At 36.8% G+C, this 16948-nt stretch overlaps 1 protein-coding gene across 1 annotated transcript; it reads left to right on the top strand.

Annotated features, from left to right (window-relative positions):
- The first annotated feature begins 789 nt into the window (after window positions 1-789).
- Window positions 790-2931, top strand: LOC114715131 (dynamin-related protein 4C-like). Its single transcript, XM_028899922.1, has one exon. The coding sequence runs from the start codon at window positions 790-792 to the stop codon at window positions 2797-2799; it is 2010 nt and encodes a 669-aa protein (XP_028755755.1). The 3' UTR covers window positions 2800-2931.
- The last annotated feature ends 14017 nt before the right edge of the window (window positions 2932-16948 follow it).

Here is a 16948-nt window from a genome sequence, read left to right as displayed (position 1 = left end):
AAATTTTTACACCTATAAAAATTACATGGTATTTAGGTACTTTCATAACATAGCATGAATTTCATCACAAAAAGTACCAGCTGTTAGTCAAATTTAACGACAGCGTCATTTTTGCTCTAATTTTGAAGTTTACATATACTTTTACACCTTTGAAACGGTTACGAAGAGGATCCAATTCTAAAAGTTTATAGGTATTTTTGTACCCTTATCTTTTTTTTAAAAAAATTGAGAATTATATGCTTCTACAAAAATATTCCTTTCATTCTAGACAATATAACCCGGAGATGGTCATACGCAGTCCGAAAATGGAATTAGTTTTAATATTATGTTTTTTAAGTTTTTAATTTTATATAGATGTAGTTCGCTTTGAAAAATCTTAATATAATCAATGGTTATATAACTTTGTAACTCTCCTAACATTAATAATATTATATCATTATTAAGTACAACTGAACATTATTTCAGATGTAATAAGTTTAAGGAAAAAAAATTTCATACCTGCGACGATTGAACAAGTATATAGTTATACAGTACCAAGTTACTCTCTCGGCCGAGTCACTAAAGTTTCCACCCATTTCTTGTCTTTCCTTGTTGAGTAAGTCACCGAAATGCATCAATATTCCCAGCTCTCTGTTTCATTCCGAACGCATCATCTGAATCATTGTTCTACGCTCACCCATTACTATATAAAGCCCCATCTTCCGAATCGTTGTCCCCAATTCACACCTTCCCTACCCCTTCAGAAACCTATTATCACTTTTCCGTAAACTCAGAAAATTTCACAACCAAATGAGAAAGTATTGTGCCGAAGAGTTTATTCAGAGGCTAAAGTCTCTGTCCTCGGACCCAAATCAGCAACCTCAGAAGTCCAATGGTGACGTTGTTCCACCCATTGTCTCTTCCTACAATGAAAAGATCCGACCAATTCTTGACGTTGTGGAAAACCTCAGACACCTTAACATCACCAAAGAAGGCATTCAGCTTCCAAGCATTGTCGTTGTGGGTGACCAGTCTTCTGGCAAGTCCAGTGTCTTGGAATCTCTCGCAGGAATCAGTTTGCCTCGTGGGCAAGGAATCTGCACTAGGGTGCCCTTAATTATGAGGCTTCAGAATCACCCTCTAGCACAGCCAGAGCTTGAGTTGGAGTATGGTAACATAACTGTATTAACAGATGAAGAACATGTCTCCAATGCCATAAACACAGCAACCGAAGAGCTTGCAGGGAAGTCCAAAGGGATTTGCAACACCCCATTGACTTTGCTGGTGAAGAAAAACGGTGTTCCTGATCTCACCATGGTGGACTTGCCAGGTATAACCAGAGTTCCTGTTCACGGACAGCCTGAGGACATCTATGACCAGATCAAAGACATGATCATGGAGTATATCAAACCTGAGGAAACTATCATTTTGAATGTTCTCTCAGCTACTGTTGATTTTCCAACCTGTGAATCCATTAGGTTGTCACAGAGTGTTGACAGAACTGGTTTGAGAACTCTGGCTGTTGTAACAAAAGCCGATAAGGCTCCCGAAGGATTGCGAGAGAAGGTTACTGCTGATGATGTAAACATCGGTCTTGGTTATATTTGTGTGAGGAATCGAATTAATGATGAGTCCTATGAAGATGCTCGAAGGGAGGAAGCTATGCTGTTCCAGAGTCATCCTCTTCTGTCAAAGATAGACGAATCCATGGTGGGTGTACCTGTTTTGGCTCAGAAGCTAGTTCAGCTTCAAGCTTCAATTATTTCCAAGACACTTCCAGAAATGTTGAAAAAAATCAACGAGAAGCTCAATTCTCAGCTTTCTGAGTTGGAGAGCTTACCAAAAAACCTCACTTGTGCTGCGGATGCTATGGCTGCTTTCATGCATATAATTGGATCGGTGAAGGAGTCACTCAAGAAAATTCTAATCAGAGGAGAATTTGACGAGTACCCAGAAGACAAAAGCATGCATTGCACGGCTCGCTTGGTTGAGAGGCTCAACAATTACTCAAAGGACCTTCATGAATGTCCAGAAAGCAACCACAAAAAGAATTTTCTCACGGATGAAATAATGCTCATGGAGGAAGCCAAGTGGATAGGCCTCCCAAACTTCATGCCTCGCACGGCTTTTCTGGCTTTATTGCGGAAGAAAGTCGAAGGAATCTCGTCGAGGCCGATTCAGCTTGTTGATGATGTGTGGGACTATCTGGAAAAAGTGGTGATTGGAGTCATCAACCGCCATTCAGAACACTATTATCAGCTTCAGAGGTGGACATGCAGAGCAGGAGAAAATATGATTGCTCGAATGAGAGAGTATTCAAAGAAACACGTAAAGGAGGCCATCGAAATGGAAAAGCTGACAGATTACACTTGTAATCCAGAGTACATGACTGAATACAGTAATCTGATGGCTCAGCAGTCTTCTTTTGTTGAACTTGTGCGCCAAGGTCATAGTGCTGCAAATATTAATGGTCTTGGAAACGACATAGAGATTGGTCATCTGGGACCGCACATGGAAGTTCTGAATCAAGCTTATGACATGAAGATGAGAATGATTGCTTATTGGAGGACTGTGCTGAGGAGGCTCATTGATTCCATAGCCCTGCACCTGCAGTTCAGCATCAACAATCTGATAGATAGGGAGTTGGAGAAGGAAATCACTGCATGTTTCACGTCTTCGGGTTTTGGAGGAATTGAAAGCTTGCTGGAGGAGTCGCCTTCCATGGCTGGCAAGCGTGCGATGCTCAGTCGAAGTGTTAAAGTTCTCAGAGAAAGTAAGGAGCTAGTTTCTAACATTATGGACAAGATTTCTCGTTCTTGAGGTCAAGTGCTCTGACATGTGTGGGTCTATCTCTTCTGTAGATCAGTTTCAGCTTGTTTCTGTAATAGTTTTCAGTTGTAGTCTGAAGTGATGGTGTCGTGTTTCTGTAATATTTTGGTTTTTTAATCTGAAAGTGGTGGTGTCGTTCTAGTTTTTTCATCCTGTCCTATGCTTTGATCAAATGTGCTAGCTAGCCAATTGCTTGCATATGTCTGGGAATAGTATCAGTTAAGATTGCTCAATGCTTTTCTTTAGCTCGTTGGGTCAAACTTCCACATTTGATTTGCTGCGCTATTTAATTTTGAATACCAGTTCTGTGTTGCTTCTCTGCATAACAACTATGAAGTCTGCCTTTTCACAGACATATCCCCATTTAAGAAATCTAAAATTTTGCATCATAGTCTCCCAAAATATATTTTTTCCTCCAGGGGATATTCAACTATTTAAATTTTCTTTTTTATATAATTATGATTTTTTATCTATTATTGAACTCATCCATACGTCTTACGAAAACAAGTGAACTGAATTCAAAAGCATAAGAAGAAATTAAAAAGAACACTAAGAAACACCAACACCAATAGAGGAACTCATTGTTGATGACTAGTGAATAATTCTGCATTATATAGTTTTGTTATTGATATTAAATTATCATGCAAAACCAATTCACATACTCTCTCCGATCCCAAATATAAGACTCTTTTTATAATGTAATTTATATTACACAATAGGTCTCATATTAAGGACCAAAGGAGTACTATTTTTTTAAGAGCATGATGTATACCATCCTGTAGTGATTCTTCTCCAACATAAGCAAAGCAAATTACAAGCTACCAACCTATAGAGGTTCATCTCCAACGGATGCAGAGCAAATTACAAGCTACCAACCGTCAGTGATTCATCTCTGACGGGTACAAAGCCATTAAGTTTAATGAATATATTTGGAAATCAGCTATAAATAGAGCAAGCATGCATTCATTGCTCTCTTGTTTTTTTAAGTTACTACTTGTGCTTTAGTGATTATTTCTATATTCTTTGATATATATATATATATATATATACTCCTCCGGTCCTAATTATAAGACCCAATTGACTTATTTGAGGAGATTAAGGAAGTAAGTTAAGTTGGTTATTTATAATAAATAAGTGTTATCATTCCTAAAATATCCTTACTAATTAAGTATATTGGCTAAAACTATCATTATTAGAAGGATTATCTTGAAAAAAATGCATAAATATAAGAGACAAAATGGATTGGGGTCTTATAATTAGGACCAAATAAAAAGTCAAATGGGGTCTTATAATAAGGACCGGAGGAGTATATATAAGCTGTTATTACTCAAATTGTAGGATAGTCAAGATTATAAAAATCTTGAGGAGATTGTAACATTATGTAAGTAAGAAAGAGATTGCTTTTGCTGTACCGAGGCTGGACACGTGCCCGTAGGAGGGTCATTGGCTGTGTTACTTTTATAGTTATATTCATATTGGTGATATAGTTATATTGACATGGATGATGATGATTGATAATTAAAATGTACTTAAGATATAAATGTATTCCTCCGTTTCTAAATATAAAACCCTGTTTGACTTTCGTTTTGGTTTTAAATATAAGATTTCAATCTACTTTGTCTCTTGTATTTACTTAATTTTTTTCAAGATAGTCCTTTTAATAATTGTAGTTCTAGTCAATACACTTGATTAGCAAGGATATTTTAGGAAAGACAATACCTATTTAGGACAAATAACTAACTCAACTTATTTTCTTAATCTCCTCAAATTAGTCAACTAGTTCTTATAATTAAGACCGAAGGTTGTATAGTATTCAATTTTTATTAGACAAAGGTCAATGTATATTAATCAATGATAACAAATCATGATTTGTTCAAACACTAATTGCAATGATTTTAACAATTGATTTGACTTTTAATACCTTGCCACGTGAAATTAGTCGAAAATTTTTATTATGCCAAATCGAAACATGTCAATATTTATTAGATATATCGAAACGATTTTTCTTTTTTTGGTGTCCAGATTCCACAAGTAGATGAAATGAATTTGCATTGTGACTTATTCCTCCGCTCTTAAATAAGAGCTAATGAAAATGTTTATTTTGATTCTAAATAGAATTTAGGGAGAATTTTAATAAACTCTCACACCCCATAGGAGCAAATTAATATTAGCTAACCTCTAAAAGATTTCAAAATTTCAATCCACCCCCTTGGACCAAAATAAAATTAAATTTTAAGGTTGAAAATACAATAATACCCCTCTTTTTAAAAAAAAAAACAAATATTAATTATTGTCGGCCTCTGGTGGTGACAAACTGAGAGCTGGTGGCCAATAGTCAAACCTTCAATCCTACTGGCACACCAAAAGGAATGTGATCACCATGCCAACCAATTTACCTAGTCATATAATGCAAAAAAAAAATGTGTGTGTATATTTATGTATAGGGAAAATTAACTTGGAGGTCCTTATAGTTATATTCAGTTTTGAGAATTAGGTCCTTGAACTTTTTTGCCGTTTTATTGGATCCTTTAACTTTGTGCTGTTAAATCTATTAGTCCCTACTGTTAAATAAAGACAAACACTGTTAAAATTTTCGTTACATCTACACCTTTCCTGTCACTCTCCCAACCTTCCCACCTCTCCCTAATATCTCTGCATTTGTCTTGTCAGCAATTAGATTCTGATATCCTTCTCTCACACAACTCTTGGAACGCAAACCAGGCTCCTAAAAAGTCGCTGTTGAAAATAATGCTTAAGAAGAATTGGCTTTACCAACGCCATGTCATCACCACCGGCCACCACGTCATCATCACCGGCTGCCACATCATCACTAGCCACCTCCATGTCATTGCCACATCACTCCTCCCTGCCACGTCATCGTCCAAATATTTTCACCTTAAATGTGTCTTCTTCAAGGTTCGAACTCGTGACCACCTGCTTTCGTGTCCAATCTTCTTGCCACTGAGCCAGATTGAATTTGTTTATTAAAATTGTAAAATAAAATATATATTATTATATTACACTTTCAGCGGCAATATTCTATGGTCACTGCTGAAAGTAGACTTTCAATGGCGATTTTATAATGTCGCTGCTGAAAGTGAACCCAATGATTCTCAAAGGTATACTTTCAGTGGTGACAAAAAAAGTCGCCGCTGAAAGTATTAGTTTCAGCAGCGATAAAAAAGTCGCCACTAAAAGTCTTAGTTTTAGTGGCGACTTTTTGGTGTTGCCACTGAAAGTAGACTTTCAATGGCGTCTTTTTTTGTTGCCGCTGAAAGTCGTCCCCTCAGGTCCTTTTTTTTTTTGGTAGTGAACAATCATTCATCACCGATCTGTATGAGTAAGACAACCCCCAACCTTCTCTCTCTTCCCCCTCTGGCTCTGTATTGGCTCTTTGTATAATCTAAGAAAAATATTACTCTTCAAGAAACACCATATTGAAGTCTTCAAATAATCTCCCATGATCTCGTTGTCTCTATTTCCTCTTTTTATTTCTTTTTCCTGGCTCTTCCGGACTCCCACCTTCCTATCTTCAAGATTGTCTTCATAATGTACTTGCACAACACGGTGGCGGAGGAATACCAGTTGGGAAGTTTGTGTGAGGGAAATGGATAAGTGTGACAGATGAAGAAATACATCAAATAAACAAAGGGTTAAGGTGCGCCCAGCACCCCGAATTATTTACCTAGGTGCGTCCAGTGGCCTAAAGTAATTTTGGGTGCATTCAGTGTCCTAAACTAATTAAAATGGTGCGTCCATATCCCAGGCTAACAGAAATGTTATGTTTAACTCTTACTTTCCTGACTCAACTTAAAGTTGACCCCAGATATTCTACATGGTAGACATATGGGCACCCCATGTGTATTATTCTTACTCAAAAGTCAATTTATTTAGAAGAAGAGGAAGGAAATAAATTCAATTTTGAGTAAAAATAATACATATCAAATGCCCATATGTCTACCATTTAGAATATCTGGGTCAACTTTAAGCTGAGTCAAGAAAGTAACAGTTAAACATAACATTTCTGTTAGCCTAGGATATGAACGCACCATTTTAATTAGTTTAGGACACTGGATGCACCTAAAATTACTTTAAGCCACTAGACGCACTTGGGTAAATAGTTCAGGGTGCTGGGCGCACCTTAGCCCATAAACAAATAGGGGATGCAGCTGAAATTTTGAGTTTTTCATGTGTTTAATGAACCAATTTCATACAAACTTACATCGTCAGAGACGTGAGCCTTCTTGCTATTGTAGAGATGGGATATGGCCGAAGAAGTGGGAGAAAATAGTGAGGTTGGGAATGGTGGGGAATGGGAAGACAACAGAGATTTTTAACAGTGTTTATCTTTATTTAATGATAGGGACTAATGAATCTAACAGCACAAAATTATAGGATTCAATAAAAAGGAAAAATAAAAAAATTGAAGGACCTGATTTAAAATTGAACAAAACTGTAAGGATCTCCAAATTAATTTTCCTTTATATATATAACAAAACAAATGCATGTCCTAGTTGAATAAACAAGTGAAATTCAATAATATACAAGTAAAATTCATCAATTTACAACCAAAATTCAATGATTCATAAAAAACATAAGGAAATTCACAATGCTAAATGCAAGCATCCAAGCATGAATGAACAAATAAAATTCGACAATCTGCAACAAAAATTAAACAATTCATAACCCAAATTCAGTTATTTACAAAAATATAAGAAAATTCAAAACCCAAAATGTCAGTGTTTAAGTATAAATAAATAAGTAAAATTTAGCAATTTATAACCAAAATTCGCTAATTTATAACTTAAATTCGAAGATTTATAATAAACATAAGTATTGCAAGAAATATAAGAGAATTCATAACCCCCAAATACAAGTGTTTATGTTTCCTATAAACTACTAAATTTAGATTGTAAATCGCTAAATTTCTGTTGTAAATAATCAAATTTCACTTATTCATACATAGTTAGACACTTTATATTTGTTTTGTTATACTCTTTTAATTCTAAATATAAGACTCATTTTGTGCCATTCTTCTTTAACATAAAAGGAAGCCAGGATCCGAGCTAGACTTCATTTTGAATCATGTGAGCTGGTTTCTCCATCACTAGGATGAAGAGGTAAGATGACAGGGGATCTCCTTGCCTAATGCCCCTCTTTGGAGTGAACTTATTGCTTTTGGAGGCATTCCACAATATCTACATCTCCACTAAAGTTAAACGATGGTAAATGTTGATAAACAGCGTGGGGATCCCCGAGTCAGTCAAGCAACCCATAACAAAGTCCCTATTCATTTTGTCATATGCCTTTTCCATATCAATTTTCAAAGCCATAAAACCCTTCTTTGACTTGCTCTTTTTCCTCATTGAATGAACTACTTCTTGAGCCAATATAATATTATTAAAGCTTTGCCTTTCAGGAACAACCAAAGGAAGTATAATCCCCTTAAGTCGTGTCACTAGAATTTTCATTACAACCTTCCAAGCTATATTACACAAACTTATGGGTCTAAAGTCACAAAAAGTCTGAGGTAACTCGATTTTTGGGATTAGAGCAATATTTGTACCATTAGTTCTTTTGACCTCCTTTGGTTTTGTGAAGATATCCTGGACTAGTCTTGTTAAAGAGCTCCTAATAGTATCCCATTAGCTCGTGTACAAGAGAGAGTTGAGGTTATCTGGACCTGGAGCTTTTAGAGCCCCCATAGTAAACAGCACTTGCTTAACTTCCCACTATAATGCTATATAGCCCAAAGGTTCTAAGTCTTCTGGTCAGGCACTAGGGAACCTATCCCCAAAGTCCAGGGCCTCCTCTTTGTCTGGTTTCACTGTGTAGAGCTGTTAAAAGAATTTGTTGCCCGTCTCTGTGAGCTCTTCTTGGTCATAGCACCCGTTGCCACTCTCTAGTTGAAGAGCTTTTATGTTCTTTTATCCTTTTTGACATTGGTTTATTGTGTGAAGGCACCATGTGCTTTTGTCCTAAAATTTATACCAAGTACATCAGGACTGCTACAACCACATTGTTTCTTCCTGTATCAAGCATTTCTCAAGTTCCACCCATATGACTTTTTTCTTTTTTTCCCAAAATATATTGTTCTGACTTTTCTCATTTAATTGTTCCAGCTAGGATGGTGGCTTAGATTTCCATTCATTAAGGTTGCCAAAAATACTCTTGTCCTATTTTTGTACCTCCGTCAAGAAGGTCATTATGTTCTCTTCCCAAGTCATGTCTCCCTACTACTTCTCCTTCACCAACCCCATAAACCCCTCATGTGTTACATAAGGGATGAAAATATTGAAGGTTCTTGTCCTCTAAGCATGACGTTCTCTGCTTTGAAGTCACAATGGTTTGACTTCAAGTTTGCTAAGACAGAAGCTAATTGAAAGAAGTCAAACCACTCTAGGTTAGCTGTGAATCTATCTAGTCTACTGCAAGAGGCACCCTTTTTCCAAGTAAGCTGTGGTCCGTGGTAGTCAACCTCTACCATCTCATTTGTAGTGTACCATTCCATAAAGTTGCAATCTTGACCACATTCCTTGCGTCCTACAGATCCACGTTTGTCTGCTCATAAAATAGTAATGAAATCACCTTCAACACACCATTTTCCTATTCCTTACTCCCTTATTGTCTTAAGTTGCTACCATAATTCATGTCGATAGACTCTGTTGGGATCCTCATATACTGCTGAGAGGTCCCACACATTAGACTTACCTCTATCAAATGTTCCGTGCAACACTTAAGAAGCTATATAAGTGACTAACAAGTCTATCCCCTCATCCCACATGTACCAAATTCCCCCGATGAAACCAATGGCCTTTACCACTGCAAAGTTTTGCAAACCCACTCATCTTGCTATCTTATCTACTCGACCACTACTTTGTCGTGGTTCCAGTAGCATGAGAAAATCAAAGTGATATTTCTTCTTCATTTCCAACAACAACCTGCAAAAGCTCACCCCCTAACCCCTCTCGAATTCCAAATGCATATCTTCATATTCATAATTAACCAAAATAAGAAAGTCAAAACTCAGCACTTTTGCTCACTTCTTGTCCTCGCGTTATCGTACAAGACATATCAAGTGCATCCTCCTTTACTGATAGAGGGTTCAAATAGACTAAGAAATTCTTTGTAGTTCCCACTCCAAGGTCATATAGATTGTCATTTTTCATAGTTATCGGTATCTCCCTAATCCCCTCCCACTCTTCTATTCCATTCCGCTGCGTGTGGTTCTGGCCTGTAGCATGCTTTCCTACTTGCATTGCCTATCCTACATCTAATGTACTAGCACAGTTTTTGAGATTCAACACTTGCTAGCCTCTATTCTTTAAGCCCAATACTGTCTTGGCCCTTGCTAGTCGCTTTACTTCACTCACAATCATTGACTGGGTTTTCGGTGCTAGGCTACTTTCTTATTTGTCTACTTTTGAGGCTCTGTCTCTTTTTAACCCATTTACCAGCCCAATCTCAATCCTCCTCTGGGGACCTGACTTTCCTTCCCTCTTTATGCTACCCACGTGGTCACTCAACAGCACTCGTAGCAGATTCTCCCCTTTATCACTTTCACCTATATCTAATGCATGAAACTAATATCCTCCCCAGTTATTCATGGGATTCACTCTTGATTCTAGCCTCTCCTCACTCCCCTTCCTAATTGGACCTCCTGCCCTTTGAGATTGGCGAGGAATATTGAACAACTATCCAGTTATCATAACTCACGCCTGAATGTATTGGGCCTTTTGCAATCGTGTTTGGCTAGGCTGCCCTTCATCCTTGGTCTGATCGTTTGCCACCACTTCCATTTGTAACATCCTAAGTTTTATCGGGTTTTAATAGCCTCTTTTGGGTTGATTTTGAGGATAGATTAGTGATTTAATCTTGATCTTGGTGTTTGGGTTGAATTTGAGGTATGTTGGAGGTATAGGTGAACGTACCCTTCTCAGGGTATGTTCGCCGCGGTGAAGTTTACTTCGCCGCGGCAAACCGGGAGTTCCTAGTAGGCTATGTCTTTCGGGCAGGTTTGGCCGCGGCGAAGTCTTGGGGACGCCGCGGCGAAGTTGTTCAGGTGAGCGAGGCTTCCCTCTCGGGAAGGTTTCGCCGCGGCGAAGGTAGGGTATGCCGCGGCGAAGGTTGTCTGGGCGAGCGAGAGTTTCCTCTCGGGAAGCTTTCGCCGCGGCGAAGATTGGAGTTCGCCGCGGCGAAGTCGGTTTTTCAGGCGAGTAATCCCTCTCGGGATTAGTTCGCCGCGGCGAAAGGTCGCGATTTTATATAATCGCTGGAGGGTTCAGATGTGCGAAAATTGGAAAATCTGAAGGAGGAGAGAGAAGCTCTGCTAGGGTTTCGTGGAGAAGGCTTGAGAAAGGCATTTCTAAGGATCCATTACCTCAAGTAAGTAATTTTAACCTCTAATCTTCTTTCTTTCTTGGAATTTCCTGGAAATTTCTGAGGATTTTTGGTGAAACCCTAGATTTTTCTAAGTTGTGATTTAACTGAGGTTTTTGACCGATTGTTTTGGGTCTAATTGATTGCATTGGGTTAGTTTAAGTATTTAATCGGTGTAGTTTCCTTGGATTTAAAGAATCTTGAATTTTGGAGTTAGGGTTTATGGAATTGGATGATTTGGGATTGAGGATGATAATGTAGAGATTGATTTTGAGTTTTGTGAATTGGGTTATGTTAAGGAGGGTTAAATTGGATGTTTAATCGGTTTAGATTTGTTGTTGGAACCTTAATTGTTCAAATGGGTTGTTGGAGGTTGAATTCCTATAGTGGGTCCTTGAGGTTTGAACTATAATTGATGCTTGGAAGGAGGCTTGATGTTTTAATAGACTTTGAGGACTTTGGAGTGTTGTTTTGATAGTTATACCCTTTGAGTTGGGTAGAGTTTTGATGGGAGATAGGAATTTTGTGTCCCCAAGTGTTGTTTTGGCCACATTATTAGTTTGAAAGCTAATATATGTTGGTTGTGTGTTTGTGTGCTTGTGTAGACCGGTTGTGAGTCTTGGTGGTGCACGGGGCCACATCGTTGGTTTATTGTTCCTTGCTCAGGCGAGAGGTAACCACTTTCCAATCCTTAGTACTTGCTTCTGTGGTATTGTGAGTAGATTTGTGTTTTGTGCTCCAATTAGTAATTGTGTTCGAACTATATGATATATATAAAAATGGAAAACCGTCTTGTGGGGTTTAGATTTATGATGAATGAACTTGTGGAATTGTGAAAGATATGCCACTGAATGAGGTTATTTGTGAAATGATTATTACTCTTGATTATGATTTGAGCATGATGCATTAATTGGGAAATTGGTGAGAGTTTTGTCTGTTACTACCACGTGGTAAGGCCTCCATTAATGCATGATGGTTGGCTCTTTACGTCCCCCATAGTGAGGGATAAGCCTTCGGGCTCATTACGTCCCCCAGAGTGAGGGATAGGCCTTTATGGCTCCTTACGTCCCCCATAGTGAGGGATAGGCCGGGTTCGGCTCCTGAAAATCCCCCAAAGTGAGGGATTTGATTGATGGGATTGCGTCATTGCACTTGCATAAATTGTTGTGGCTATCATTATGTATTATTTGTGAACTGCCCCACTTGACACCTCACGAGCACCTATTTAGTAGTACCTAGTATTGGAAAGGCTGGTTACTGGGACTTTGTCTCACCCCGTGGTTTAAAATGTTTTCAGGTGAAGGTTCTAGGCGTGTGCCTTCGGGAAGAGACGCGGAGGCTTGAGCTTGGTTAGCTTTAGGCCTCTAGCTTTATTTATGTATGGATAGTTGTATATTGCCACAGCTAGGGTTTTCTTGAAATATTCTGATTCCCGGCCTTATTGTAAATTGGAGAATACATTATCTACTCGTTTTGTTGGCCGGAGGCCATTGCTATTGTTTATGGAACTTTGTTATATGGTTGAAAACGAATTGGATGGGCTGATTTTGATGTGTGTGTTACCCGGGCCGGAGGCTCGGAGGCCCAGTGATTGTAATTGATTGATGATAGTTGCATGCAACTGCATTTGAGGTGGAACCAAGTTTTAAATGTTAATTTTCTAAAATTACGCAATTTCTTTCTACTATGGTAGTTGTTGTACATCTTTCCTTTTTCTACCATAGTAGTGGTCTTATGAAAAGTATTGACGTTTAAGTAAACAGGGTTTTACACCATTCCTTCCTGCCCAACATTTTATCCTTCTCCATCCATACTCCTTACATTCTTGTAAGGGCAACAGTCAGCGTCTTGCCCACACCTTCCTCAGCTAAAATAAATAAGGTGAACGCCCTCATACTAGATTCTTTTGCCGTGCCATTTATCAGCACCATTGGTTGTAGGGGAGATATCAGGTCTAGCTCCATGTAAAGGTACGCAAATTGTCCCTTCTTATGGCAGAATGTGTTCATATCCATTTTCAGCACTCTACCTACCTGCGAACCTAAGACATACAAAATTCCTTTATCATAACAGTTGAGAGAGAGCTTTGCTATATGTGTCCAAGCCGCTATCTTCGTTATAGACTCCTCCTCTAAATCAAAATCCATCTTCCACAATTGTACAGGGAGGTAATGTTCATACAACAACCAAGGACCACTTGTCAAGGCTCAGTCATAGTCCTTTTTCTTAGAGAATTACACTATAAAGAAACCATAACCCACATCAATCATCTTCATCTCCCTATATTTTGCCCGTAGTTGCTATGGTTTAGCCTCCAGATATTTCGGATTTACCATTCACCTTAGCAACTTCACTATTAGGGCATTCTGCCACCTCTTGGCTAGTTGTTCCTTTTCCCATAGGGATATGATGACGTTCAGCCCTTGTGGCGTCATCTTCACCATGATCCTCTCCTTCTAACGCTTGCTACTCCACCAATCCTCTTCCACATCCTTTGCTTCCTTCTCATTCTCATTTGTTACAGCTTGTTTGAAGGATCTCCACTTTTTTCCCCACCCTAGTTAGTCCCCTCAATCCTGCTCATCCCCCAATCCCTCTTACTAAGCCTTATGCATCCATTCTTCATCTCTAGGGGTTAGCGCTTTGTCATTTGTGAACTCACTAGCTCTTACATTTTTCCGACTTTGGTCTATGGCATCCTTCTCTTTTGGCGACAGCAACAGGTTCTTATATTCTCTCACGCTCATTTTCTCACCTTCTTTAAAGTAAGATTCACAATTATTATTGTTTGTTTCAAGAAGCTTTGAGTTTCGCTTTGATTTAGGCAAGACTACCCTTTCTGATTAATCATATGCATTATAGCTACTATTGTGCGAAAACTCCCTTACTATGGATACTCAGTTACAGGATACTTTGGGGTGATAATGACAAATTTAAAAAACAAAATAGATTGAGATCTCGTATTTAAAATCAAAGTCAATTCCTTGTGTACCTTCTACATTTAAGACTGGAGATAGTAGTAAGCAATGACACCTAATGAACCTCATATATGATGCAAAAATTTAAGTACAAGGTTGTGTTTTTTTTTCCCGACCAAAAAAAAAGTATACTAACACAAATCACATTCAAAACAATCAAATGAAAACCAGCAAAGAAGTGTAAACGCAAAACATTTTACAACTATCCAATACTAGTAGCATCTTAATCTAAAACTAGATGGTGGATGGTGGCGGGTGTCCCTATCATCATTACCCAGGCAGAGAACTTGGTAAGCACATCTGCTGGATTTGAAGTGTTAGCGGCCACTTTTTGGCTGCCCATCTATTGTCTCTTAATTTTCTCCTACTTTCCTTTTTTTTTTCATCCTTACATTATATATAAAATGAGTGACATTTTTATACCTTATCGGCAAAAATGGAGTATTTTTCAATTTTTTATGGTTTTTCAAAGAATTTGTATCTAAATTATTGAAAAGAAACTATACCAATTTTAGAATACAATTCTTTGAAAATCATAAAAAATTGAAAATTACACCATCTTTTACCTAAAGATATAAAATTATCACTTATTTTATGGAGAACATGATGATAAAAAGAAATATTAGGGGGAAAAAAAAAAGCTTTACAAAGTTGCCGCTGATAGTTTGCCTTTCAAAACTTTTAGTGTAGACTTTCAACGACGACAAAAAAAATCATCACTAAAAGCCAAACTTTCAGCACTAATTTTTTTTTTTTTTAAAATCGCTGTTGAAAATCATCACTGAAGAGTGAACAAAGGAAACTAAATCCAGACAAACAGATTTAATAATAATATTTGAAACTTATTATCTACTGTTACTTTTAAATGAGCCTTTAGCGCTGCAGCCTTAGCGATAAAAGGCATGGAAGCCTCAACAATCTTTGCAAAAGGTTGTAAGAAACTCCCCCATTATTCCATTATTTTTGTAATTCAACTCCCACCCTGTTCATGGATTTTATTATCAACTGTATATCATTTAACATGGAAGAGACCTTTGATATGTAAAATTATATCTATAAATAAAGCATTTCATTTGTATTAAGATACTGAATAGTATAAGTAAACTCTTTCTGTTGTATCTATTCTCTCTATGCATATATCTATTACTTTCTAACTTTGTTTATTTCACAACATCATGATTTGTTCAAACATGAATTACAATTATTTTAACTACTGATTTGATTTTTAGTACCTTGCCACGTGCCATACTTTTGATTATGCCAATTCGCAACATGTCGATTTTCTGTTAGAGACAAAGAAAGGTAGATGAAATGATTTTTTTTTAAATCCAAGTTCCAATAGTAAGTGAAACGAATTCGTACTATGAGTTATTTCATTCCCTTTTCCTTAGTTTGAAAGAAAAAGAATAGGATCCCACCGAAAGAGTCTCATTGCTGATAAATATGGTTTTCCTCCCCCCCCCCCTTGTTCTTTTTTAACTTGCCATGTGATTATCAAGAAAGAGCCTATCTTCCTCGTAGGGGTAATTTGTTGTTTCATTTTTTTCTGATTTTATTTGTCGTAACCTTTTTTTACACCAACGTACTAATTCTATCTGATTAAATATAAAATTATCTATTAAAATATTTTTCTTTTATCTGCTTACAACGCATCGCTTCTTTTTCCCTTTTTATTTTTATTTCAATATAATTTTTTTAAATTCAAATGAACCAATAAAAAGAAAACCCACGGTGAGGGTGATGCCCAAAGTGACGATGATTCTTGTACGAGGAAAAGCAGTGCTGAGTGAGAAAGACGGATGAAAAAAGTTTATACAAACAAAAGCGAAAGGTGGAAAACAAACGCTGGAAGGAAAGAGAACGAATGCACAACCAATGCATAAAAAGGCTAATAAAAAGAAAATAAATGTTGACTTGACTTAGAGGTGTTAAATCATTTGTTCTTCAATCTGATTTTTTTTAAACTAAATTCATATATTTTTATAAAGAAAGCCCTTTTCCGTCAAAAAACAAAAGACTAAAACAAAACTCTCGCGTTAAGTCTCTGTGCTTATTTTGGCCCAAAAAAAAAGGTCTCCGCCCATTTCAAGTTGGTGTACGGAAGATGACGTGGACACTAAGGTAAGACAACGGGGAAAGAAAACGTTACATAGTTTCCGTCACATAAAGTGATCTTTGCGTGTATATTTTTTTTTTAATAGAAGGCATCCAACACATTAAAATATTTTTTTTACATGAATATAACATTCTAAAAGGTTAATATAATTTTGGTTTTGATTTTTCAAATTTCAAACTATAAATTTTACTTCCTTAAGTTTTTTTTAAAATATTAGTCCTTATAATTTAATAAAAATATAAACCATTTTATCCATTAAGAAACCAAAACCTATATTTTTTTTTTTGTCAAAACCAACACTTATGATTTAAAATTTGAGAGAACTAAAACTAAAATCAGAACAAACTTAGGAGACAAAAAATTATATTAATCCTATTTGAAAATATTTTGTGGTACATTTTAAAGTGTTTTTAGGTGCATCTAGTATCCAATTGACTTATTTAAAGAGATTAAAAAAGTTATTAAATTATTTTAAAATATTTATATTTATTATTTTTATCTACACTAATTTTTTTACTTGTAAATTAATGTATATCAAAGAGATCATATAGCATATGCTAATTAAGTAATTTAGTACTCCTTAAGTTCTTAATGTAGGATCTAATTATTAAATTATTCTTGGTTTTTAATATAAGACCTATTTTTCATATTTATCAATTTTTTTTAA

The sequence above is a fragment of the Neltuma alba genome, unplaced genomic scaffold (genome assembly GCF_004799145.2).
Source record: "Neltuma alba isolate B1F8T4 unplaced genomic scaffold, ASM479914v2 tig00011576_pilon, whole genome shotgun sequence".
Taxonomy (NCBI): domain Eukaryota; kingdom Viridiplantae; phylum Streptophyta; class Magnoliopsida; order Fabales; family Fabaceae; genus Neltuma; species Neltuma alba.
Note: the sequence above shows the minus strand (reverse complement) of the source record. Positions and strands in the feature narration are given on the sequence as shown.